This window comes from Mycteria americana, chromosome 12 (assembly GCF_035582795.1).
Source record: "Mycteria americana isolate JAX WOST 10 ecotype Jacksonville Zoo and Gardens chromosome 12, USCA_MyAme_1.0, whole genome shotgun sequence".
Lineage (NCBI taxonomy): Eukaryota > Metazoa > Chordata > Aves > Ciconiiformes > Ciconiidae > Mycteria > Mycteria americana.
The window spans coordinates 8,657,543-8,684,677 of NC_134376.1; the positions used below are offsets into that span (position 1 = coordinate 8,657,543).

Genomic DNA, 27,135 nt, shown 5'->3' on the forward strand with positions numbered 1-27,135 from the left:
GGACCGCTACGATGCTACTACTACACTGCTACAAGTTGTGACAGTAAAGGCCGTCTCCTTCCTTACACCTCAGGCAAGACATTCACTGATGCACCAAGAGTAAAGGTGTGTCAGGCCAACGCCGTTTCTCCTAGCTCTGACTGCAGTTACTGCCCCCTCTGCGCAGCGGGCTGACCGCGGAGCCGGGCTCTGCCTGCAAGAGCCCCTTTCCCCGCCGCTTGCCGCAGAAGCCGGCCCCGCCGCCTCCCCGAGGCCAGGGCCCCCGGCGACCCCGCGCCGCTCCCCCCGCGCTGCGCGCGCAGCCGCTCCCCCGCGCGGAGACAGCGCCCCCGCCCCCTGCCCGCGCGCCGTGACGCGCCCGCCGCGGCTCCTCCCCGCCTAGCGGGAGCGCGGCGCCCTCCGCCGGCCGCTGCGGGGCCGCCCTGGCGGGGCGCGGCGCAGGGCGGAGCGGAGCGGAGCGGTGGCTCCTTCCGCCGGGAGCGGCGCCGGGCGGCGAGGAGAGGTGCGGCCGGCGGGAGGCAGGTGAGGGGCGAGCCCCGGGGGGCCGGGCTCGGGCAGGGCCGCTCGTTGTCAGCCGTCCCGCCGCCGGGAGCGGGGCGGGCAGGGCAGGGCAGGGCAGCGCAGTGAAGCGAAGCGCGGCTGGAGATCGGGCCGCCGCCCGGCCCGGCGCAGCCCCCTGCCGTGTCCCTGCCTCCCGCCCCCCACCCCCTCCGCCGCCGCCGCCGCCCTTCCCGGCGGCTCCAGTGCCGGCGGGAGGAGTGAGCGGGACCCTGGGGAGGTGCCGGCACCTCTGCGCAGTCTCCCCGGGGAAGGCGTGCGGCGGGTCCGCGGGGCTTTTGCGGGCAGCGGCTTTGCACCGCCGCCACGGGAGACCCGCTCCCGGCTTCTGCCCGCAGGTGGCCGCATCCTTTCTGCGTGGGAGCGGGGTAGAGAAGCGAGCGGGCGCCCTGACCGGCCGCCATATCGGCCTCGGACGCCCGAGGGCCGGTCCCGCCGGCGAGCAGCCCTGACCCCCGCGCGGGCGGCGCCCCAGGCCCGCGGGGGCTCTTCGGCCCATCTGGCCTTGATGCCAGCCTGAAAAAGCAGCGTGCGCCCTCCTCTGTCGGCACCTCGGGGTGTTCCCAGGTATTATTTACGCTTTGTTAACTTTGTCGAGCGCTTTGAGATCCCCGCGGATATAAAGCAGCGCATACATGTCCTTATACGAGTATTGGATAAGCTTGCCAAGCGCCTTCATCCGAAATGGAGGCAGAGCTTGTCTGTGGGCATTTTGTCGTGGAACAAATTGAGTCCTGTCGTGCTTCACTCCTGCAGGCACCCACACAAGATCCTGCCACCGCCACGGTCTGAAGGCAGGGGCACGTCCCCTCTCTCCTGAGGAACTTCATTACTTTTATAATATGCAAGGAGTTGGGATATTTTTCTTGAATTGTGTAGCAATCGGTGTTATGCCAGCAGCCAGAAATTTTAATTAACAATGTATCGTCTTAATTTAAGTACTTTTCCTTCTATCAGAAATTACCTGGTGGAGCTGAGGGATGAGGAAGAATTTAGCAGGTGTGGATCTGATTTTTTCCAGTCTCCTGAGAATACTAGGCAACTTCTGTATTCACTGAAATGCATGTGAGCCACAAGCACTGAGCATCCTTCAAAATCAAGTGACATTTGTCTTCATCTTCTGCAGCACAACCAGTGCAAAGGGGCCTAAACTGAAGTAGTTTATAATCCCAAATACATCTGGGATTTCCCCACGATTCTCCAAACACTCTGTCTCAGAAGTTTAGAAGAAAGAATATGCAGAAACTCTCACTTATCGTGGCTGCCTTGAGTATTTTAATCCAGTTGCGTCTGCCTGGATTATCTTAATTCTGTCCCATCTATATTTTTCCTAACTTCATAATCTTTGGAACTTTCACTACTTCCTGCTGAAATGTTCCAGATACTTTTCTGCCTGCCTGGACTGTCATTCCAGGTACAGGCCTTCACTTGTATATTTGCCCACCTTTAATACAGCCAAGCATCACTTCTCTTTATTACCTGGCTAGGTAGATACCCTCATTGCATTATCCATAATGCCTCCTTTACTCCAGGCTCGCTGGCATTCTGGTTGCTTAAGATTAAATGCATAACATTTTCCTCTGTTACAAAGATTGTTTTGCAGAAGTTTCAAGTGCTAATACTGAAAGGCTTACTTTCATGGCCTTTTTCTTCCCAATGATACACACGTCATAATTTTCATCTCATCTTCACTTCGTTCCATTCCATTTTTTCCATGCTCTGTCCTTCTGTATTATCCTACTTTTACTAATGTAGAAAGGCAGGATCTAAAGAGGATAAACAGCTGGTCCAAGGGCAGACAAAGGCAGTAATATATGCCTTCATACTCCTAGCAACAATGAAAAAAAAGTCAAAACTAGAGGTTTCATCATAGTTATGCTGCCACAACTAATAGGAGAATTTTGCTCATGACCCTCCCCTAGCCTCGCCTGTTCTCTGCTGCTATAAATTTTCTTCTCTGTGTTAGCCATTATTTACCTGGTGGATTCAGGTTTTTAGGTACTTTGCAGCAGCAGCTCTAGGAATCAAAGAATTCTGAAACATCCTCCCTGGGATCCCATGTGAATTTACTGTGCTGTTCTTTGACACTGGCCTAGCTGTTTCCGCATTCTCCGCAGTTTCACCTCCATCATTCAAATACACTGTACAAGTTAGTCCAGCTGTACCAGCGCTTATTATCACTCAGAAAGCAGGCAGGCAAGTCTCCTTAGGCTCTTGCGTTGAAAGCACAGTTGCCGTTTGACAGCAAAAAAGCAGTGTTTCACGCTGACTCCAAGCAAGGATTCCCATTTTCTTTCATTGTGTTGGATCTGAGTCCTCCTTTCTACCTTTTCCCTCCTGGACCCCACTGCACAGTTAATAGAACTGGAGGCAAAGTTCAAAATACTCATCATTAGTTCTGGCTGTCAGACATTTGTTCAGTTTAATGGCTCCCAGAAGGCCAAGTGATGGAAATATGCTGGCCTTTCTTGACTTCTGAAAGGACTGGCGTACACCTACCTTACATAAAATGCTGACCCCTCCATGAAGGGTAGGGCTGCCAGAAAATGGCAGGTTATTAAGTGATAAAGCTGGAATGGAACTCAACCAGGTCTCTGCTGTCAAGCCACACTCTGTGTACTTAAATAAATATTACACCTATGTATAGTAAATAAAGATCAGATCCCAAAGTGGTCACCAGGATGCCTTGGAAAGAGGTTTCCTGGCAACAGTAGGTAATCTGTCCATGAATTAAAACTAGATGTGTGCTTATGCAGAAGCTTCCTTTCACATCTTTTCCTTTGTACCTGTGTAGCTATGTTGGCATACGCCAAGAGGAGGCTGAGAAGGAGATGTCATAAGATACGGCTTTGTGAAACTGAGATGAGTGGTGCGTGTAGCACCACCAGCATTACCAGCTCTTGAGAGCGAAGCTTTCTACTATAAAATGGTCCATGCTACTTAATCTCAGTTCAGGGCTGACTTCTGTCCTCAGCCTGCCAAAGCTGTCCTGTTAATGTTCTGAGCTCTTGTAGGATTGTAGGATGGACAATAGTGTGCCAGTAGCAAGGTCTTTCACACGGATTTTCAGAGCCATCTCAGAGGTGTAACTGCACAGCTCTGACTGAAATAGATCTGGCTGTCAGCTTTGCATGGGCTCTTTTAAAAAGATCATTCTTTACATCTTTATTTAATTTGACCGATGATGGCTCAGAGCAGAATTGACCTACAGTAGGTTCAAGATCCATTTTTAAAACTGTCATTTTCATTAATACCTCCTTTTTGCCTTTCAGACATGGCCATGCCGAGTTCCCTTTTGTGGGCTGTTGACATTTTTGGGAGGGTTTACACTCTGTCTACGGTTGGCCAGTACTGGGAGCTCTGTAAGGACACACAGCTGGAATTCAAACGGGTCTCTGCTGTCAAACAGTGCTGCTGGGGAATAGCCTGTGATCATCAAGTATACACCTATGTGTTCTCGGGTGATGTTCCTATTAGGTACCAGGAAGAAACCTATGAGAATCAGGTATGAAGTGTTATGGGGGCCTCTGTCACACTGCCACATATTCATCAGAAAGGAATGAAAGCAAATCTGTCCATCAGCTGTCTCTATGTGTTTTTCTCACAGGAAGATTGTTTGGTTTTATTTGTTTTCATTTTTTACCTGATGTTTCTGAAGAGTTTATGTGCCAAATAGCACGTTATTCTTTTAATATTTTAACTCCAAAAGGAAGGTTATACTTCCCTGCTCTTACCAAAAGCAACGCCAGTGTGCACTACGGCCTGCTTTACGTGAGCCATTTCAGACTGGAACATTCACCCTTTTCACCTGATGTTTTCCTTTCTCTAGTGACAAATACACAATCCCCTTAAGAAAATGTCCAGTGTAACTTATAGGCAACAAAGATACATTATCAAAAATGTATTATTCTTAAGAAAATACTATTTTTTAATGTTTCAAAGAATTCTCTAATAAAGGCATAACTCTCCATTAAAGAACAATGTTTCCAGCTTTTTTCCAGAAGCATTAAGACGATCCTTCCTATGTGACATACTTCAAAAGAATGTCTTTAAAATAGTATTTTAAAGGAAATGTATCTATTTTGTTTTTAAGTTAACCAAAAGTTATTTGAGAGAGAAAACTGAAGGATTTTCTTGAGCACATTTGTCTTGATTTCTAACAGGCAATGGGATAAATATAAGTTGGGAAAAGACATTAACTTATCTGCATGGGTAAAATACAACAAATTAATTTTATACATTATTTAACATTGATACAACTTTCCAGCCATTTAAGAATGTTCCTTTTGTTATGTAAACATTTTCTTTAAAAATGCAAAACTTTAAACTTTATTTTTTATTTTAAAAGTTTTGTTTGTTCTAGGCTATGAAAAAATGGAAAACAAAATACTAGAAAGCACAATAGGAAATATTCTGCAAGAGCTAACAAAGACAATATTAAACTCAAATAGTTTAAAGAGAATGTGCAAAGCAATTTAGCCAGATTCCTAGTAAAAGTAAACAATATTTTGCATTAAAATTATAGAAGGATTTTGAACCACTCATTTCCCACGTGCCCTAGCCAGTATTTCTACAGTAGGTAAGAGTGTGGGGAAAAAAAGAAAAATCACAGCTGCATTGGCAAAAACCCTAGCAAGGTATTTGTTCTGTAACTGATTAAAGCCAGATTTGGAAAAAAACCCCTCTTGGTACAACATAAGATACGGGGAAGATTTACTGATGTAGTTATCTTGAGGTAGTTTCTGGCAGAGAAGCTATGCTATTTTTCTAGTGCAGGCAAGATACTAATCATCTTTCTCATGGGGAGCAGATCAGAGATCCCAAAGCCTTCTCTGCAGCATTATCCTAATGCTGCAGTATCATGGTGCCATACATCACCAAAGAAAAAAGCACTGTTAGTAGTAAAACATATAATCAGATGTTCCTATTTATGTAGCTGAAGATGACTTGGTTGGGACTAGCTCTGCAGTCAGACCTTCTTTGATACTTAAAAAAAGCTTCCTCCAAAGACTATGTTAGGTGGGGGCTTACAGTGTGAATGCTTTCTCATTCACCCCAGGAATTTATTCCTCTTCTACTGCAGAAAATAAGAAATGTATCATTTATGACTCCTTGTAGATGTCCAATGAGATGGTGTGATCTCAAAAAAATATGTTATTTATTATTTCTGGCAGCGCTGGAATCCAGTTGGTGGCTTTTGTGAGAAACTACTGCCCAGTGACCGCTGGCAGTGGAGTGATGTGAGCGGGTTAAAACATCAGCAGCTTGATAGTTTCACACTGCCTTCACCACACTGGGAGTGGGAGTCTGACTGGTATGTGGATGAAAATATTGGAGGGGAACCAACAGAGAAAGGGGTAGGTGAACAATACCAAAAAGAGATCTCTTCTGGGAATCCTTAGTCTGTAAAATAAGAGGCACTTTTATAGAAGTGTAAATGGTCTGTAAAAATAAAAGGCACTTAACTTCTCAGAGCTACTTCTTTCTGGGAAATAGCTCAACTATAATACAAAACAAGGAAGGATCTTGTTTGAAGGCTTTTGAAGTCTATAGGAGCTTCTACAGAAGCTTTTTTTCTTTTGATCAGGCCATGAAATGCTGGCAACTGGATGCCATTGTTATTTAAGATGTTTACTATGAAGAAAGCAAAATGCTTTACTGTGTCTTGTTTGTTCTGTGTATATCATGCAGAGGAATTTGGACATGATTCATAAATCATTGGGAATTAGCTGATGTGTTAATCAGGGCTGTTGAGACATGCACAGTAGCTTGTACTGTATTTGTAGGCATGACTCTTGTGCAGAATTGCTCCGAGTTATGATTTCAAGCTTTCCCTTGGTCCTAATTTTCATACAAGAAAACCTCTGTTTGCAGGGCTGGACTTATGCCATAGACTTCCCCAGCACCTACACAAAGGATAAGAAATGGAATTCTTGTGTCAGACGCAGGAGGTGGATCAGATACAGGAGATACAAATCACGGGACGTTTGGGCAAAGGTTCTGGATATCTTTTAAATATTAAACAAACTGATTTTCTGAAATAATCCATTGTAAGTGCAGGGAAAGTAATTTTTGATCACTGCTCTGTAGGCTGGACTGGACCTGGATTCCTTGACTTCCAACTTGTGATTCTTGCAAGCATAAATGGCAGGCTGGGATTTTTCATAGAAACCTGTGGTAATAAGGTGCCAAATCTCATGGTAACACAGTTAGAGATAGATGCTCAGCTCCTTTGCAAATTTCAAACCAACTTTTTAGCTTTCTTTGGTTGTTTGACAAAGTGCTCTCTTTCGAGGTGGCACCATCTAGCATCATTCACCAGCTGTGTCCTTTATCTGTATGAATAACTGTTTGTTAATAATTGTTGTTCCATTCTAAGAATGTAGAAAAATTGTAATTTGTGATGTTCCAGCTTTCCAAATCAAAGAATGTGTCTATGCACTGTTCTGTGAGTAAAAATTTCCTTTAGTTAGGGGATGAAACACAGACTTTTTCGTGCTGCTTCGGCAGTGTCTCCCTTCTCTCCGCATATAGCAGCCTTGAATGAGAGGAAGAATCTCCATGCTCAGCCACTTTAGTAAGCAATACATAAACCAATCTGCAAGAAACAAGTTAGGCCACCAGCCAAATCACCTATCTGTTTGCAGTGTCTCCTCTTCTCAATCTTCCTTCTCTTTGCTTCAGATCATATCACATGATGATCCAGATCAGTTGCCAGACCCTTTCAATGACATCTCCATTGGAGGATGGGAAATCACCGATGAGCCTCTTGGCCGTTTATCAGTATGGGCGGTTTCTTTACAAGGAAGGGTATGTGCATGTTCCCTAAGTTTTCTAATATAAATTACTATTGAAAAGGAGTTAAATGCTTTTAAAGCAAGGCAGGTTTGTTGTTGTCTTACGTTGGTAAGGAAATATGCTGTTTGTGCATCTGGCAGAGGATGTAAAAGCTGCTTTGGGACTACATTATGTAACAACTTGTGTTGTAAATGGAAAGGCTTAGTATCTCATAAGGTTGCTGTTCTGTGGAAGCCTTAAACCTCTATACAGGTGAATCTTAAAAACTTGGGCCGAGTAGTGTCTTATATCTTGAAAAATGCCCAGAATGCAGACTATGGCACTGGTAACAAAGAGAAGGAGCCTTAAAACCTGATAAAGATTCTTGCAAAGCATTGTGCTGTGTCTCTGTGGTGGAGAGTCAGGAATGATTCAAGAAAGAGTTTACAAAATGGTTTTCTAAGACTTACTGATCAGAAAATGGTAACCTCCTGACTTGGCAGTGTGGAATCCAGCTCTGGAATGTTTTCGATTTATTTTCTATTGAAAACTATACATCTATCTTTTTTTGTTGTTTTTAGGCCTACCATAAGGTCTCTCCTCTTTTGCTCAGTGCTGTAAAGATTTAATTCTTGCTCTCCTTCCTTCATCCTTACAGCATATATCTGACATTCCTTTGTCTCTAGACAATTTCTAACTTGTGGTCTCACAGGGAAGAATGTAGTACTTTTAACAGATAGCCCGAGATTTCAGTCACACTTGGCACTGCCTGGAGAGGCAAGCAATCTTGGTTAAATTGTTTAAAATAAAATTCCCTGTGCCTCATACTTCCCAGTAATAAGTGACAAGCATCCCACTCTACAGGTTTAAACTTGACTGACATTGTAAAATGCTTTCATTTCCCAAGTAAAAGTCCCCAAAGAAATAAAGTATTTCTAAAAATGAGGAGTTAACACTCAGCAGTCATGTTTTGGAGCACTCATACGACTACCACAGGATGCTTTCTATATTTGACCTTTCTATTTTGACTGTGAGCTATAGAAAAGTGCACAGACAGTAGGACCAAGACTAGCAAATGGACTGGATGTCACTGAAGGCTGCACAGAGAATGGAATTTTTTACCCATATTGTGGCAAGCTCTGTTCAGTGAAAGCGAGGTCAGGCCATCATCTAACAGTAACGCTTTTGTGTTATAGATTCGTTCATTCTTGGTTTATATAACATGCTCTGAAATACACTGAAGTGTTTTTTAAATATTGAAATAACACAGAACTTGTAGCAGTAGGTTACTGTACCCAATCCAGATCTGCTTCCATGATAAAAGCTAGTCTGTAGAAAAGCCTCCTCCCTTAGTACATAAGGAAATAGTCTTCAACTGCATAATCAACGTCAAAAAAATACCTTTAAAGGTCAGAGTGCATACATTGCATTAAAAAATCCTGTTGTTAAAGGAGGACTGTTCTTTACAGTTTGTCTTCATGCTTATCTCAATGGTTTCATTGTTGTAGTGATATTTTTCTAAGTTTTATTTGGGTTTTTTTAAACTTGTCTAGGTATGGTACAGAGAAAACGTCTGCCATCACAATCCAGAAGGTTCTATGTGGTCCTTAATCACCACTCCTGGTGAAGTTGTACAGATCAGCTGTGGACCATATGACCTCCTTTGGGCAACTCTTTGGGAAGGGCAAGCTATTGTGAGAGAAGGAATTGATAGGAATAACCCTCAAGGTAAAGTTTGTTAAATTTAGCTGGAAATGCCTTTGATTTGTATAGTGTTAAATAAGAAACTAACCTACAATGCCTTCTGGGTTTTGTTTCTTGCAGGAATTTCCTGGAGTATTGTGGAGTCTCCAAGCTCTGAAAATGGGATTATGCACGTCTCTGTGGGTGTTGATGTGGTGTGGTGTGTTACAAAGGATAGAAAAGTAAGAGGTGTCATGCTCTGGTTCTGTTATTTTGTTCCCTTTTTCTATCTGCTTTTCTCAAACAGGCACGTAACTTTCATAGGAAACATTGGTGATTTGGACTCACCATCCCGATGGTTTGGGGAATTCTAGTTCCCCTTGCTGTTGCAGGAATGCTCTGTGGTTTGTGATATACATAGTTGCGTTTAATTTAAGGAAGACTTTCTGCTTTTCTCTTGGAAGGAATTTTCTAAACCCAAGTCAGATAGATGTGGTAGGTAGGTGGGGATGTTGGTGTCAATGTAATAAGAGGCCTACTTCTAAGGGATATTAAGCATCAAAATTGAAGGGACTCGTAGCTGCTCCGTCTTGTTTCCATGTGGTCTGAAGGTTACATCAAAAGTGGTATGGGGAATATTTTCATCTACATTTTTCTATACGATCCTAATTTTTTATCTTCCTACTGTAACTGTTCCCTCTTTGTCAGCCTCTTAATGTAGTTTTGTTGTATTTATTAAGTGATATCTGTTATGTGTATGTGTGATTACTTTCTTACTGGGGTTTTAACTTAGAATCATAGAATCATAGAATATCTGAAGTTGGAAGGGACCTATACGGATCACGGAGTCCAACTCCCTGCTCCTTGCAGGGAGTCTTGAAAGTCTTGAAGAATGTACTAGAGTGCTCTTGTGCTTGTTGCAACAAATTCCTTCATACTGAATTAAAAAACTTAGATGAATTCTGTGCACGTATAGCAGTTTTAAGTAATTGAGTTACTCTGGTTTAATGAGTTACTACTTGTCAGCTGAGCCATGATAACAGACTGTGTCCAGCCTGCTCCATCTGCCAAATAAAAACACTGTAATAAATGTAGATAAGCTAGCATGCTTTTCTTCAGATCTGCCACAAGATACTCAAGTCTGTTATGTGATTCAACCAACAACTTCTAAAGTAGCTGCTGGCCACTATATGACTACGTGCTAAATACAGGTGGAAATTTTTCCAGGTACCCAGCCCACAGACGCTTTCAGATTGGTAAAAACTAATCTAAGGGGAGACAATTTAAAGAGCTGTACTGCTGAAAAGATCCCTCTGACAGTTCCCTCCATCAGCCCTGCTTCTAGGGTTTGAACACAAGAACACTATTTAGAAGCCCATTCAGAGTGACCAAGAATAATCTACAGTTGACATGTAATTGAAAGTATTTTTCCAATGGCAGAGAAACTAACTCTGTCACAGAAAGTCATAACAAAAAGGCTCCTTCTGGGCTGTTCTGGCTGTAGTTGGTCACAAGGACACACAGTCTGGGTACCGTTAAGAGAATTGTTTTATCTTTACCTGAAAAAGAAAAGGAGGTAAGAGACTCCTTCAGGCAAGTCAGTATTGGAGATTAAGACTAATCCACTAAAGAAACTAAATTCCAGCTGTCTGCTTGCTGATGCAGAAGGAGCAAAATTTAGACTTTTTGCTACTGCTGTTGTAGGTGTGGTTTAGAAGAGGAGTGAACTCACATAATCCTTGTGGAACAAGCTGGATTGAAATGGTTGGAGAAATGATGATGGTAACTGTAGGCTTAAATAACCAGGTAAGACAGCTCTATACCAATTACAAGGATATTTATGTTCCCCTTTGTACAGGCAGTATTCACACATGGTGAGGACTGTCAGCAGTGCCAATATGGACAGCTGAACAAGAAGTCCATGTGCTTGAACTGCTAGGAAGGAATGTGTGGCTGAATTCTTCACCAGAAGATGAACATTCAGCATGTCTCTTGTGTGGCACATTCAGGTGCAAACAGTTTTCTTTTGATGGTACAGAATTTTATACTGCATCTACAGTATCAGCATTAAGGAAGAACACAAAAGGAAAACGCTATGTCCAGCAGATTTTTGTGCTGTATTTTCCACCGCTGCACCTTTTTTGTAGCTGGTATCTACCTGCATTCCATGCCATTTCCTTCACCAAGCCCTTTCCTTCCCTAGGTCTGGGGAATCAGCTGTGATGACAGAGCAATTTATTTTCGTCAAGGTGTCACACCAAGTGAGCTCAGTGGGAAGACATGGAAGGCAATTGTATCTGGCCGAGAGAGTGACAGGTCTCAGACCGGGAGCTCAACAAGTCTGCTCAGGTACTTGGTAAAATACCTGCTCGAGACTTTGTACGCCAAGAGTTTCAATGCTAGGAGATACTTCTTTACATTCAAATGGTACAGCCAGGGAGGAGCAGGGAAGGTATCTCTAATCATTATGTATGCCAAAAAGCATTTGCGTTTTTTGCCATTAAAATTAACAATAAGCAGCAGTTGCACTTGGAGTAGAAATGGAAGCTCCCACTTAGGAATTCACTGCATGCTTGCAGTAAAGCGTGTTTCTCTGGGCTTACTATCACTATCTGGAACTAGTCTCTAATAAGAGAAAACATTACCTATGAAATACCATGAAGGAGTGTCAACTCTACTTAGGAATTATCCTTCTCCTGAGTGTCACTGTACGTTTCCTTTCCTAGAGAGATTAAATCAGTAACTCCCCTCTGACTGCTGGCCTCTTGGCTGTGCAAGACATGCCAGTGAAGCTGGGAGTGCTGCAGAACCTACTTGTTTGAGTCAGTGTGCGCTCTGAGTAGAAGCCCTCTCTAGCTAAGACAAGAATCATAAAGTTAATAATGGGCTTTAAAAAATCCTATTCATTATTCATAATCCAGAAATGTGATGTTGCTTCAGTGTTTTCCTGAGAATTGTAGGCAGCCAACACCACAGATTGTTTGAAAAGATCAACGAAATATCTTCCTATGTTTCAGATTTACTAGACTGGTCTGCCAGATTTGTATTAGACTCTTTTCCCTTTGATAGAGTTTGACCTTCAGAAAAGAAGTCTGCTGTTCCCTCCTAAAGCTGAAACACTAGGTTGATTTCTGTATGTCTGTGGTTTCAGGCCTGTGCTAATTGATAATGCTTTGAATGATAGTTAATTAATTATCTATTTGTCTTTCAGTGCTGGCTGTTTCTTTACTGATGATATTCAGAACCAAACGAATGCGATCATTCAGGGTGATGCAGATACTTCCTCTGATACAGAGCTTCCAAGTGTACCCGTGAACCTTGCCAACACTCCCCCGATGGGAGCTGCAGCCAGCAGCAGTGGTAACAGCACAGGCAACCAGACAGCAGAAATATGTGCAAATTTGACTGTGGATCCTCTGGACTCTGATCAAGGAGAAGCCACTGTTGCTTTGACTAATAATGAGAAAGCTAATCTTGAAATGCATAAATCTTCTCCAAACCCAAATCCTTCTGCAGAACTGCAGTGGACAAACATTGACTTGAAGGAGGCCCAGAAGCATCCAGTCCTCTCCGTCAGCACCTTTGCAGAAACATCCAGCCTGTCTTCCCTTGGCATGTTCTCAGTGGGAGCTGAAGAACAGTATGGAGCTGATGAGCACCCAGTGTGGGCCTGGGTGTCTGGGGGAGGCTGTCTTGTAGATTTGCACAGCCCATTGAAATGGTTCACTGTTCCGTCAGGTACTATCCAGTCACCATAACAGACCCTAATTCCCAATGCTCTTTAAGAAAAATGTTTGTCTGGGGTTTTTTTGAACAAAACCATGGAGCAAAACTTCTGATAACCCATTTACTCTTACTGCAGTTTGTTAATACACTCCATGTCTGAGGATAGTATTGCATGTATTTAGCTGTACAGCACTTTGGGATTGAGAGAGATAAATGTAAAGGTGATATTTTCTCTGAGTTTCTGTAAGAATTTTATAAAATAATCTGTGCCGGATCTGCATCTCATTTTTAATTGCACTGAAACGGCAACTTCAGGCAAAACCCTTAACATCGCTGAATAGTAACTGAAAGCAGTGAAAAGGGCTCTCTTGAGAGATACAGATGCCACAAATTACTGCCTTGCTCCTACCATTCCAACTGAGACAAGGGTAAGATACAGAAATTACTCAGAGACATTATGAATGTGAGCCCAGCTGATAACTGGATGGCATTAGAATTTAGATTCTTGAAAGACAGTGGAATGTTTTCAAAATAAACCATGAACTGTGGCATCCCAGTATTTAATAACAGTGTAACTCTTAATGCATTGTATTAACTAATTATCTTGCAGTTCAGTGACAAAACTCCCATTTTTACAAGGTTATGGCTTTGAAAGATTCTATGTGATCATCTAGTGATCCCATTTCTAGGCATTGTTTACAAAGTTTGGCTGCAATACATTGATTCCAAAGTATAATAATTAGAAAAATTATGTTAGACTGGGTTGATTCAGTCCAGTGTTCAAAGCAGCATCATGTTTTACCTTTCATAGAGCTGTATTCAAAGCTCACTGGAGTTTATTGGGTTTGGTTCTGTTCTAGGTTTGTCATCCTCTGTGCAATCTCTATCTCTGTCTATCACTCCAGCACAGACAGCAGCGTGGCGAAAGCAGATTTTTCAGCAGCTCAGTGAAAGGACAAAGCGGGAACTGGAGAATTTTAGGCACTATGAACAGGCTATTGAGCAGGTAAGCAGTGAGGACACTTATCTCTTGTCTACCAAACGCTTAACATCTGTCAGTACTGGGCATCAATAATACATTTCTGATGTACTGATCTGAACTTACTGTCAGCTTTACATTCTTGTCCTCCTGGATTATCACTGTCTGAGCTCCCTGTGGGAAACGAGCAGCTTACCAAACATGGAACAGCAATCTTTATTTAAAAACATTAGCTGATAGTTTTGTATAGGAGCAAATGAAGCATTGGTGAGTATTATTTGAGTACACTGAAACCTCAAATCCACAGAGAAACATTTGCAACAGTAGAACATTGTATGAATTATTCCACCACAAGATGAGGCTTCTTAATTGAAACAGTGACTCAAGTAGGTGAACTTTCCCTCTCTTCAACCATTAAGGGATTGCTGCAACTTGCGTAAATAAAACAATGATGCAAACATCAATACTAGCATTTAAATAGCAGCACTTTTGTTTGATGTTCCCTTTGTTATGACGCCTTGGCTCTTCTCAGATTCATTCACATTTTTGGTCCCTTCATTGCTAATTGCCAAATGACATTGGAATTCATTTGATTAAAAACACTTGGAGTCTAGTGTTTTAAGCAAGTTTAAAAAGATTATGTCAAAAGCCTTTAAAGTCCAAACAGAAGTTGTGTTATAACAGGAGCACACTAGAGTCAATAAGTATCTGTGTGCTGCTGCATTCTTGCAGAGCTAAAATGTTAATACTGTTGTACACGTGCTATTTCACCGCCTTCCTAGCCAGCTTTGTCTTCAGCTTTCTGAACACTCTGGTATACTCTGTCAGAATTAACTGATATGATACAGACTAACCTGCAGCAGAGATTTCTTGTGGTCACAAAAACTAGTATTTGGGAGAGAGAGTCATGCAGTTTCCTTACTCCTGTAAATTTGTGTTTGCATTGCAGTCTGTTTGGGTGAAAACTGGAACCTTGCAATGGTGGAGGAATTGGAAGCCTCATAAATGGATGGATGTTCGAGTTGCACTTGAGCAGTTCACTGGGAGCGATGGAATGCGTGACAGCATCCTGTTCATCTATTACATGTATCATGAGGAGAAAAAGGTGCGTTGAGCTTGAGACTCTTGAGAGAGTTGCATTTGGCAAAGGAAAACGTTTGAAGGGAAAACAGTTTTCTTAAGGGAGGCAAATGTGATGGTATGCTATTGTTCTAAGTTTTGGGAACTAATTCAAATGTAGCCCAGGGTACTAGCAAATTGCAAGCTTTTCTAAGCTGTAGCTATGTTAATGCTATGTCAGAAATACCCAGTCAGCAACCATCCACATTGCTCAAACCAACATCTTTGCACTAATTAGGGGTTTTTTTGGAAGTTCAAAATGTTTTTGATTGTGAAGAAAAAGCCAAGCTTGGCTGGCCAGGGTCTTCATAAATAGGGTTAATGCATACGGGCAATATGAATCAGAGGTAGTGCAGGACTGGAAATTGAGCCGCATTCCTTCTGCACCAAGAATTGTTTCTTTGCTATCCTTGGCAGGAATGCCTTGTTCATAGTCCTGAAGTGCAAAAATGCTGGCTCTGAGGAAGGTATATCCGAGTTTGCCTTAGTCGCAATTTTTTTTCCTCTTGTCTTAGTATATCCACGTGTTCCTGAATGAAGTCACTATTATAGTTGAAGTTCTGAATGAAGCCAAACACTCCTTTGCACTGTATACACCTGAAAGGACGAAGCAGCGATGGCCGATCCGCCTGGCAGCCACAACAGAGCAAGAAATGCATGACTGGGTAATTCTTTGAATTTTTCATTTCAAGCTGGCAATATCTGAAATAAAACATAAAAGCTAGTCTCTGAAATCTAAGCATTACATTTCCAGTATCTAGGCTACTTACCTATTTTCACAATTTATGTATTTAAAAAAGTCTGTTCAAACTTATTTAGAGGCACCTGAGGCTTCCTATCTCCTCTGGAGTTTGCACACTTTCTGATGCTGCAGTTATCCACAGTAAAACCAATATTGTTTTTCCTTCCCTTCCTATCTCCAGATATAGATTAGGCTACAAATGAAGGATTTGTAGTTAGGATTAGATTTAGAGTTAGGATTTTAATTCAGTTAGTCTGTTCTTCTGCATTGGTAGAAGAACTGTTATCTGTTGTCACTGTTGTAGAGAGTCTTATGTATAGGCAGGCAGGCATATATACACTGAAGCAATGGAAAACCTGAAAGATACTTCATAATGATCAGATACTGCAAACCATGTTGGTTCCAGTGATTGTGTTAATAATTTCTAAAACACTGAATTCCAGTGCCTTTGAGAAAAAACTGCAGATTCACTTTACTGATTTGCAGGAACATGCAAAGGTAAAACTGTGTTTTGTAATACTGAAGCATCTATATGGAAATTTTTGTTCTCACTATAAATGGAAGCTTTTGTTTCTCGGCTCCTTGTTTTGTAGCTGTCTTTGCTGAACATGTCCTGTTGTGAAAGCAGACGGATTCAAGGCCCTCCTTCTCACCATGCCATTTGGTCAGTTACTTGTAAAGGAGACATCTTTGTTAGTGAGCCAAGTCCTGAACTGGAGGCCGGACCACACCTGATGCCATGTGATCAAATGTAAGAGGTTTCAGAAGCTGCTCTTTCTGCATGGGATGCCATCCCACAAAGACTGTTTTTCATGTCAAGTCAGTGGCTTTGATGGGCTGTCGGAGTGTATAGTACACTGCAGATGACTGTCAATGACAAGGTTAATGGCTGCCTTCATATTCATAAGTACATCTGAAGAAATTCACCAAATCATATTTTAATTCTTAGATGCTGGAGCTATTAATGTGATTTCAAAGGCCTTTCTCACTGAGATCCCATTTTTTTGTGATTGCATCTTTAATGCTGTAATTACTTAAATTAAGAGATGGCCTAGACTAAAAGTAAACCTAATCACTGTAATTGTAATGTAATTTGAGCTTTCAGTTTTATCTCAGTCAGGAAATCTGAAATTCTCAGTCCTCCATAGTCACTACAGTCCAGGAGCAGCTCCTTTACAGTTTCTGTTACAACTATGACAAACTCTTCAAGCAAAAAAATACCAGCCTCAGAACTGGTGGGTTAAATGCCAATCTTCAATTTAAAAAATACCCCCAGTTTCAAGTTACTTTCACAAAGTGTCTTTGAATAATACCTGAGAAATCCTTTAGTGCTTTTCCTTCAGGGTAGAGGACCTTCAACATCTGGCAAATCACAAAGCTGATGTGCTCTTGCATCTTAGTTTGGGGGATCTGTGACCTAGATGATCTCCTGCCATTTTGATAACTAAAATACTCCTCTGCAATCTCTTTATTTTCCCCATTCTTCCCCAGAAAGTACCATGGCCAACTGGCTGTGTGAAGTCCCAGAAAAGGATTAACCTGCAAAGATTAGGAGAATAGGAAGAATTAAAGCCCTTGTTTTTACCAAGCTCCATAGCAAATAGATAAATCATTTGTTTTCTTGTTAGATAAAGGCAATTCCTAGATTTAAAAAAAATGAGGATGACGTTAAAGCTGAGGCAGTTGATGGCCACTAAGACATAAAGATTCTAGCAAGATCATCCTAACTAGTGTTTTAAAAAAAAAAAAAAATATATATATATATATATATATATAAAAATGCAAGCCATAAAATAAAAGGAAAGTAAAACACTCCAAAGCCTGAAAATTCCAAGTGGAGGCAGACAGGTTCCTTCCATCTACTTTTCAGTAGTTGTTCAGAGGGAAATGCTTTCAACTGGCAACTGCTTTCACCTAACAGATTGCACAGAGCTTGAACAAGCGAGCATATAAAATTGCCTGTCCTTAAGATTGTTGAGTTGTAGGAGGGGAAAGCATACATTCGTGATGGATGTGGTGTAGAGTAAATGTAAAATGTTGTCCTTTTTATGGCAGGTTTTGGCGTCAAGTTGGAGGTCATCTTCGACTGATAGAGTGCAATAACCGAGGCATAGTGTGGGGCATAGGATATGATCACACAGCTTGGGTTTACACTGGTGGATATGGAGGTGGCTTCATTCAAGGTATGGACGATTGGTGTACTGTGGTGTGCACATTTCTTACTTATCTTCCTGACTGGGTCCGCTATTGAAGCTATTTCAGCTGTCTGTCCTTTAGCCTAACTAACATGTAGGGTTATATGTGAACAGGCCACACATGAGGAAAGAATTGGTATTGCAGTTTTATATTTATATTTTCAGCTTAAGAGTGAGAAATAGGATAATGAGCAATACTACTGTGGCTATTGGAATTTAAAATGTAGTGTCTTTAAGGTTTAGCTTTACTATAATCCAAATGATTTATTTCTCACAGGACTGGCCAGTAGTGCTGATAACATTTATACGCAGTCAGATGTGAAATGTGTTTACATCTATGAGAATCAACGGTGGAACCCAGTCACTGGATATAGCAGCAGGTTATTTACTCAATTTATTGTACTTATTTACTGTAATTTTCTACTACTGTCAAATGAAACAAAGGGTTTGTTCTAGCTTTTCAGAATAGTTATTACAGTTATTCTATCTTCAGTCTCCTCCAACATTTGATATTAACCTGAGATGGAAGGAGCAGTGTTTCTCAATTTTCTAGATTTGTAATTATGCATTCAAAACGCATTTGTAGCAAAACACTACAGATTTGTGCTTTGTGAGTGCACAAAGCATGCCAACTTGCAACATCTTTCATTATTAAGGCCATAAAGCAAAGTTCTTATTAGGATCTATATATTCATATACATATTGTGCTAAATACATTGGGTCCTTGAATAGTGTATTTGAACAGAAGTATTGAAAACGCGTACACATATTGGTGTCTATGCCAGAGAAACTCAGGATTCACCTGCCAATTTTAAATAGTAGTGAGGAATATCACTCCACAGAGAAAAGTTTACATGGTCCTCAAGTTTGGTGTAACTGGAAGCAATTGTACAGATTCTTTCCCACTATCCTCATCGGTCGCATGATATTTCTAAATACAGAGATTAATGACGGAAGACTGTTTCGTGTATGAAAGTAGGAAGTGCTACAAATAGGCTTTTCTTCCCCCGCCTTTTAAATTCTCTGTTGTAAATGACCTTGTACACTGTTTCACCACAGAGGTCTGCCCACAGACAGATACATGTGGAGCGATGCATCTGGCCTGCTGGAATGTACAAAAATCAATACCAAGCCTCCTTCTCCGCAGTGGTCTTGGGTAAGTTTTGTCTTAAAAGTCTTTTTACTAAGAAGGCAAGGCTTAGCAAGTAGGATAGAAGACTTGGGCTCAAGTGACCCAGATTTTCTTCTTGGATTTGTTGTAATATGTACCTTGGTTTCCCCATTTATACAATGGGATTTGTTGTAATATGTACCTTGGTTTCCCCATTTATACAATGGAAATAATCGTCCATAGTCAAAAGAATGTTAAGCATTGAGTGGGATTTTTTATTTAGTGGGACTTAGACTGCTGCTCTGATCCTTTTCTCTTCAACTGAATTAAAAAGACTTGGGAACCTCTCTATGAATTTATATTGCAAGTATTAGAACGTTTCTAGCGAGTCATTGCAGTCCAAAAGGTGGAGGGAAATAGCAGAAGAGGTTATTTTTATTATACATTAGGTGTTCATTGTGCTTGTTATTCTTACTGTCTCCTTTTGACACTAGGTATCCGATTGGTATATTGATTTTAATACTTCAGGTGGAACTGATCGGGAAGGCTGGCAGTATGCAGCAGACTTTCCAGCGTAAGGAGATACCTTCTTCTACCTTAAATACTAGCAGGAAAATGCCATACTTAAGTCCTCATTTCTTCTTGTTTGCTGTTTTGCACATTAACTGTGCTTTAACAGGGACAAGTGTGCCTTGATTTCTCCCTTTTTATGGGAATGCTAACACTGAAATTTCCCAGGAAGGTAGGGCAGCAAGGTGAGCTTAGCAAACTTCAGTTTCAAGTATTTTAAAGTCAGCAGGTGCGTCTGCTGGGCAGATACATAGACAGTGCTCTCAGGCTGGCACTGACATTGGAGATGCTCTGACATCCTCATGAACACCTATTTAAATCTCTTTTGGTAGGTCCTACCATGGTCACAAGACAATGAAAGACTTTGTCCGACGGAGGCGCTGGGCAAGGTGAGGAACTAAGATACAAATAAGTTTTGAACTTGAATGCTAAGTGTTCTCTAGAAGTCTCCTTTAGTTATGAGGGGAAGAGTCTCGTCACCCAATCAACAAAAGCAATAGTAAACAAACCTGCAATAAATAATGCATCTGCAATAGAGAAGCTGATGATCTTTAGCATTATAGCTTTAATTTTAAGCCTTTACAGGCAGATACCCCATTTGATTTTGTGGGATCTCTAAATAAAAGTCAGCTTGTTATTCTCTGTATCTGATTTTCTTTATAGTAAATTATTAAGGAATAGTAGAGTCTAGGTATATTAGTACATACTAGGTCACTTGTAACAACTGGTAATATGTCTTGTATATTATAATATTATATATGTAATATTATATATTATATATGTAATATTATACATTATATTATATATGTAATATTATACATGTATATAATATATACGTTATAATAATTTTAACATAGGAATTCCACGTACTGTGTACTAGGCCACAGATAATCCCAACCCCATTTAACTCACAGTACACTATATTCAGGTGGAACCTGGAAAATAGCAAACTGCTGCTATGCTCTGTTCTATTAAGCAGGGAAAGTGTGCATTGACTGTTTTTCCAGCTTTTCTATGCTTTCTATACTAGAGTATCTAATAGCTATGCTAATAAATTACTGTGAACTTGCAGTTCTGCATTGTTCTGTTTGTTATTGAGGCTACAAAGCTAGTATTTTGGCCCTTGTACAAAAATCTTTGAAGTAAGGTCCTGAAGCATCAAACTGTTGTTGTGCAACAAAACAAACGACATCCAATCATCAAAATGGTGACCTGAAATGAAATAAGCAACTTGAGAAATACCTTCAAGCCTAAACATTTCCTCTGGTTTTAACTATCAAGTGACAATTGAAGGCAAATAGGGAACAGGTCAGGGCTGGATCCAGTTTTTCAGAACTGGAGAACAGAGGAATGTCGTGAGTTTTTTAGGACACTGAAGAATCATTAGGGAATTGAAGAATCATTGAAGAATACACAGAAATTACTGTTGTGATGATAGAATCTAATATAGTTTCCCTAATAGACAGCACTACTTTTTTGCAGTTTCCACAGAAAAAATACACCAATTCCCAGAATGACCTACCTCCAGCTCTTTAGAGCTGCCATATCTGTGCCTACCTCAAGATGCTACATAACTTTTTAACGGGCCCCACCAAAAAACTAATTGTAAAATTATTCCTTTAACCAAGACAGAGGAAGGAATGAACTGGGTCTGGAGTTCTCTCTGCATTGGGATTCTCAGCTGGGGTCAAATATTCATTATCCAGCTGTTGTCCAGTGAGTTTTAGAGAGCTAGGGAGCAGTGTAGCACAAGCTGCAGACTTCTTGTGTGGTCTTGGTTTTACAAAGTAGCTTCTTTTTAAAAACAGAAGCTTTCAGAAATCAGTAATATGTCAAAATTCAAAACCTGATGCAAAACATGATTGATTGTTGTAAACCACTTTCAAATTAAAAATACTAATACTTAGTATATCTACATAAAGAAAAGACTTCAGGATTGTTTGCACTGAAGTCAACAACGGACCAGGAAACAAAATTCAGTTATAGAAAGTACGTACTTCTGACGGGTTTGGGGTTTTTTTGCTTCAGAAAATGTAAGATAGTCACCAACGGGCCATGGCTGGAAGTGCCTCCTGTTGCCCTGTGGGACATCTCCATAATTCCCAGTTCAGATGCAGATGATGAAGAAGCAGTAGCGCTGTGGGCAGTCAGTGACAAAGGAGACGTGCTCTGCAGGCTTGGAGTGACACAGCAAAATCCAGCTGTAAGGCTCCCTGTTTATTTTTACTGCGTTATTAATGTATTTAATGTAATGATGCAAGTACACACACACACAGTCGTGCATGCCTTCTTTTATAGCGCCTTGTTATTTTTTTCCCTTTTCTGTCCCAGATTTGAAAGTCCTTGTCCACCAACTGTAACACAGTTTGCCACCCACATTTCCTACAATAGCACTTCCCTTGCATAATCTACCTTAGCTTGCACCACGTCACTTGCAGGAGCCTCTCTCAGCCCCTGTACATCTTCTTGTGAAGCGTTTTATTTCCACCTTCTCATTGATAGCTTAGTTCCTTTTTTTTTTTTTTTAAATTGTTGATCATGTGTGCATCCCATTTAAAGAAACTGCCCAGGGATAGAATTTCTCTAAAGTGTGGTCCCAGTCTAATGCTTGTTAATATCAGTAGGAGTTTGTCCATTGACTTTTCTGGGCCTGGAAATGACTCTGCTTATTTAAAAGAAAGGTGGGCCTGGACATACCTACAGATTTGACTTTTTTCTATGAACTGGAACAGATTTAATGAGCGAACGTCCACTAAAGTATGCAGAAAGGAACAAATAGTCCCAGTAACTTCAATAGGAATACTTCTTTCCTAAAATGGACACGTGCTGGAACACCAAATTAGAGTTGTTACACACTAATTTTAAGCCATATTTATAATGGAAAAAAACCCACTAATGATATACATTAAAAAGAAAAACTGCAAGAAGTTGAAAATTTATAGGAATTTTTTTTTCTTCCTGTTCAGTCAGTTACAACAGAACATTTTTCACTATCTAGGGTTTTTCCCATTTGGCAATAATTAACAATATTTTGTTGTGGCGTTTTTAACCATTGCTTCATAATTCATCTTCCGTGATTTGTTAGGGAACATCCTGGCTTCATGTGGGAACAGACCAGCCCTTCATTTCCATCTCAATTGGAGCATTTTACCAAGTGTGGGCTATTGCTAGAGATGGTTCTGCCTTCTATCGGGGTTCAGTGTCTCCAAAGAAACCTGCAGGTGAGTACTTGTACTTTTTTGGTACAGTCTTCATCTTACACATTAGGTAAGCGCTACCACACTGCCATGTCTGAAAAAGACAAATCTGTTTAGCAGAGGCCTTTCCCATAGCTGTGCAAAACAGTGTGTATGAATAATACTCATGATAATTATAGCAGTTAATTTGCTCTTCACTTGTGTGATTTAAAGTGTTTCTAAAAGCAAGCTAGTAAAAATATATTGAGTGTAGTGTCATTCACAGCTTTCTTGCATAGCTATGTATTTCAACTGCAGACATTTCCAAGACTTCCCATATATAATTCTGTTTTCTCAATGTTTTACTCAAGTATTTCTGACCTTTAGGTGACTGTTGGTACCATATTCCTTCACCTCAAAAACAAAAGTTAAAACAAGTCTCAGTAGGACGAACGTCCGTGTTTGTGTTGGATAAAAATGGTAAGGATTTTTAAAAATTATTTATCAATGTTACAAAAAATAAATCGGTATACATCAGATTGATTTAAAAAGGAGAGGCTAAGTTAGAGCTTCTGCTTGGACAGCCGATTACTGTTGCTCCAAGAGGTGTAATATTTCATATTAAAAGAGATGGAGTAGGCAGCCCACTTAATTACTGATTTTGAAGGCTTGTTTTTTGTTATATCTGATAGTGTCCTAGATAGCAACAGTCCAGCATCTATGCTATTCTTGGGGGGGAGAGATAGATGAATCTCAAAGAAGAGAATTGCATGGCAGGATTTTGTCTGAAACCCTAGAATGTACAAAAATGAAAAGGAATACGTTCCTATTGCAAAACCTAGAAATAGCACCCTCATTGCAAGATAAATTATGAAGCATCCTTTTGAAAAAGAAACTAGCCTTTAACACCAGTCTCCTTCAGAGATCTTAATCTCATTTGCTTTACCTCTCTAGTGCATAGTTCCTTATATGAACATTTTTCTCCAAGGAATTTTACAAAACAGAGTATTTGCTGTTTTCCAGAAAAGTTACAATGAATAACTATAGAAATACAAATTCCAAAGTAGGAACTTCATTGTCCTTCACTGTAACACATTAGTCAAAACCATAACACATTCCCACAGAACACAGAAAGTATTAACTACTGATGTAGAAAGTATTAACTACTGATTTGTTTACTAGCACTTTATACAACGCAGACATCCTGAGCAGTAACCAGGACTATTTATTTTACAGGCAATCTTTGGTACCGGCAAGGTATCACACCAAGCTACCCTCAAGGATCTACTTGGGATCCTGTTTCAAATAATATCCGTAAAATGTCTGTAGGGCCCCTGGACCAGGTGTGTATTAAGCTTCCTTGTATCTCATGAGCGTATTAAAAATTATGCTTAACATACTTTTGTAGTTAAACTTCAGAATTATTTTTGTTTAACTAACTTTATTCCACAAGGTGATTGTCTAAATGCCAGAATTCCTGATAGCAAGACAAAAATCACTCCAATGAAACAGTGATACAGCCAGCCCTTTGCTGTAAAAAGCCTCATTAATTTTTTTCTTTTTTTTAACAAGGCTATTTTATATATTTAATCTCTTTCCTGCCAAGTCTTACTATGTGGCAATGTCTTAATTATAACACTGGTTGTTTAAATCTGGTTGTTTGTTTGGGTGTCTCTCTCACTAAATTAGAGTAGTTTTGGCCTACTCAAGTTCAAGACTAATTTCTGAAAGTGGTCAAACAGACTTACAATTTTCATGTCTGAGAAGAGCAGCACGAAGAGCACATTTTATTGCCTCTCTTTGCTTTCATGAGGTCTGGGTGATAGCTGACAAAGTGCAAGGAAGTCATAGTTTGAGCTGCGGGACCGTCTGCCATCGGACTGGTGTTCAGCCAATGGAACCTAAAGGCCTCTCATGGGATTACGGTATTGGGGTAAGTGCTGGGGGCATAATACTGCCTAAAAGCTATATATCCAAATACCCATGGGCACGCTTAGAAAGGGAAGTACCATCCTGCTCCAGCTGGCAAGCTTTCTAAAGCTTGCATATGCTGGCTGGAAATTGGCCTTTGTTTCTCAGTTTTAGGTTCCCTTTTTAAGTTACTGTAATGGGTTATGCAGTTATAGCTGGGAAGTCATTTATTTCCATTTGATAAGTATTCATTTTAAATAGGTAATTTAAAAGTTACAATGGAAAAATTAGTAAAGTAAGTACCATTTTTAAAAAATAGATTCCTTCTGAGTCTGCACATGATTGTTCCTCGTTGTTGTTCCCTGTATTACCCTCAGTGTTTTGAGAAAGGCCGTTTCAAGGTTTTGACCCCTTTTAAGTTAATGGAAAACCTGCAATAGCTCTGTTATGAATGCCTGACCCTACTAATCTCAATTCCCTGTAACAAAAATAATCCTCAAGCTTACTACCTATATACCTCACTGTCAGGGAGGTATCTTGTGGGGTTTTTTGTTTTGTTTTGTTTTACAAGGAGCCTTTTTTCTGATTCAGCTCAGAGCAGGATTACTTTCCTCACGAAAAAATAGTATAAAACTAGTAGTGTACATAAAGCATCATATCAGATGCTGTAATTGCAGGGTGATGTTTCTCCTTTTGTATTTCTCTATCAATATTTTACAGGGTGGATGGGACCACATTACAGTCAGAGGAAATGCAACTGAAGCATCTAGGGTCGCTATGCATGACACTTCTGAGGAAAACCCTGCTGTATCAAAGGCTTTAGAAGGTGAGGAGAATAAAGGGAAAACAGAACCCTCTCAAACCCCTCTGATGGTCAGTGAAAGTCAAGAATTGGACAGAAATGCTGTTAATTGTTAAGCTGTCACCATCTACATGTTGCAAACAAGCAGTAGTCAGGATAATTTAAAAAGAAACTAAATGTCTATTGCCTGGAGAGAAAAACATGACCTTTTTGTGCTACTAATATATTTTACTGAACTGGAATTTGCAATGGGGTATTTTAAATACTGATTTCTTCTACTACATCATGTGTAAAATGTGACTTGATAGAGCTAATAGTTTTCTCAGAGCAGGCAAGCTTTTTAGCCACAATGTATTTCTGACCCTTTACCATAGCTGCTACACAACCATACGAATGTGAATTATCTTTGCAGATGATCACTACATTTACTTCTTTTTTTAATGAATATTTCAGTTCCCTTCCCTACATTTCTCTCATATTCTCACACCTTGCACACTATTCTTCAGATTCATATTTGAGCAGAGATGAAGATGTCATACCAATTTAAATGAATTACAGGCAAACATAACTGGTCCTGATTGTACATGCATTTATATATGCATGTAACTCTGCTCATGTGAGTCCTGCTTATATAAGCACGTAGCTTGGGTCATACTATTCTTGCTCCCATCAGTAAAATTAAATTCTGTACAACTCAGCTTAGGGTGCATTTACCAGTAAGGGCCAATTTTTGCTATCTTGGCTCACAATGAGCAATATCTTAATCAAGAAGTGGAGCCACTGGTTTCAGCGAGACTATGTAGAGAGCATGGTCCTATTCAGTCTGACTAAGGGACAAAGTCTCATTCTAAATTGTCAGTCCAAAAGGTGGTAAATCATGTTTTGTCTCCATCTTAACTGGAACCATGACAGTTGAGGTATACAGATGCCTACCTAATGAGGTTGGAAGGCGCCATACACTTGAGGAATTAGGCTGTGTTCCAGATCATTGCAAAGACAGTGAGGAGGTCTTAAATAAGATTTTGACTTCACAGTGGTAGGAATCAACTTTACTGATATCAATGGAGTTTGCCAACATACACCAACATGGGTGATTGATTGATTCATTCATCCCTTTGTCAACAACATACCACTTTTTATTCTCAAGAGCAGCTTTTTTTCCTGTTTTACTATAATTTGACTGTGATGTGAAATTATTATTTGAAGTCCAGTCCTTGGGAAGTGCTGAAAAAGCCCCTCCCAATAGCTTCAGGAAGGCACCACTTTTTTCCCCTGGCAGCAGTTTACAATCATGTTTCCTCTGTGTGTGTGACTGTGTATGGAGTTATTTTTATATGATGAGCAGTGTGCTGTGGTCTCAGTACTGTATTTGTAGAAGTAAAATTTATGTTTGCACGTATTTAAAGAATATATTTGGTATTTTAATGCCAAGGAAAGCACTGTTTCCAAGTCCAAATGTGAACAAAGATTCAAGATGCTTTACTGTTTAAAAAAAATTGTTGATCTTTCCAGTATGTGATTAGAGATTTCTGGTTTATACATCAATTGTGGGAGGACCGTAAATAACATGTTTGCATTAATTACCATAATAGGTTTTGCATAACTTGCACAGTATCTTGTCCAAATAAATAACTTTATTACATGTATTTTTAGAGAATTACTAGGATTGTATTTTCTCTGCATTGTATCAAAAAGATTTTTTGTTTTAATAGTCAGTGTTTACATATCCAACAATCAAACTGATTTCATAAATAAGCTTTATAATGTACCTTTGCATTTTTCCCTG

The 27,135-nt window shown here is 40.3% G+C and overlaps 1 protein-coding gene across 5 annotated transcripts; it reads left to right on the forward strand.

Moving 5' to 3' along the window:
• Positions 1-377: 377 nt before the first annotated feature.
• On the forward strand, positions 378-26,421 carry TECPR1 (tectonin beta-propeller repeat containing 1). Of its 5 annotated transcripts, none has more exons than XM_075514901.1 (26): positions 384-522; positions 897-1,125; positions 3,831-4,063; positions 5,733-5,915; positions 6,433-6,555; positions 7,243-7,368; positions 8,889-9,063; positions 9,160-9,260; positions 10,723-10,824; positions 11,222-11,367; positions 12,230-12,756; positions 13,605-13,750; positions 14,673-14,828; positions 15,358-15,507; positions 16,178-16,335; positions 17,640-17,767; positions 18,057-18,159; positions 18,839-18,935; positions 19,385-19,464; positions 19,793-19,849; positions 21,489-21,663; positions 22,546-22,681; positions 23,024-23,116; positions 23,873-23,979; positions 24,450-24,569; positions 25,268-26,421. In XM_075514901.1, exons 3-26 carry the CDS (start codon positions 3,833-3,835, stop codon positions 25,463-25,465), a joined length of 3,618 nt encoding a protein of 1,205 aa, XP_075371016.1. In that variant the 5' UTR covers positions 384-522; positions 897-1,125; positions 3,831-3,832; the 3' UTR covers positions 25,466-26,421. The 5 variants fall into 5 exon arrangements, with proteins under 5 accessions (XP_075371018.1, XP_075371016.1, XP_075371017.1 ...); XM_075514902.1 differs by having other exon boundaries at positions 417-502; XM_075514903.1 differs by lacking the exon at positions 897-1,125 and having other exon boundaries at positions 378-522.
• Positions 26,422-27,135: the final 714 nt, after the last annotated feature.

Excerpts from the sequence above, each read along its gene's own strand:
- TECPR1 (XM_075514903.1), top strand. The coding sequence starts at position 3,833 with ATGGCCATGCCGAGTTCCCTTTTGTGGGCTGTTGACATTTTTGGGAGG. Across the intron at positions 5,916-6,432 it reads GGGAACCAACAGAGAAAGGG|GGCTGGACTTATGCCATAGA; the intron begins GTAGGTGAACAA and ends CTCTGTTTGCAG. Across the intron at positions 15,508-16,177 it reads AGCAAGAAATGCATGACTGG|CTGTCTTTGCTGAACATGTC; the intron begins GTAATTCTTTGA and ends CTTGTTTTGTAG.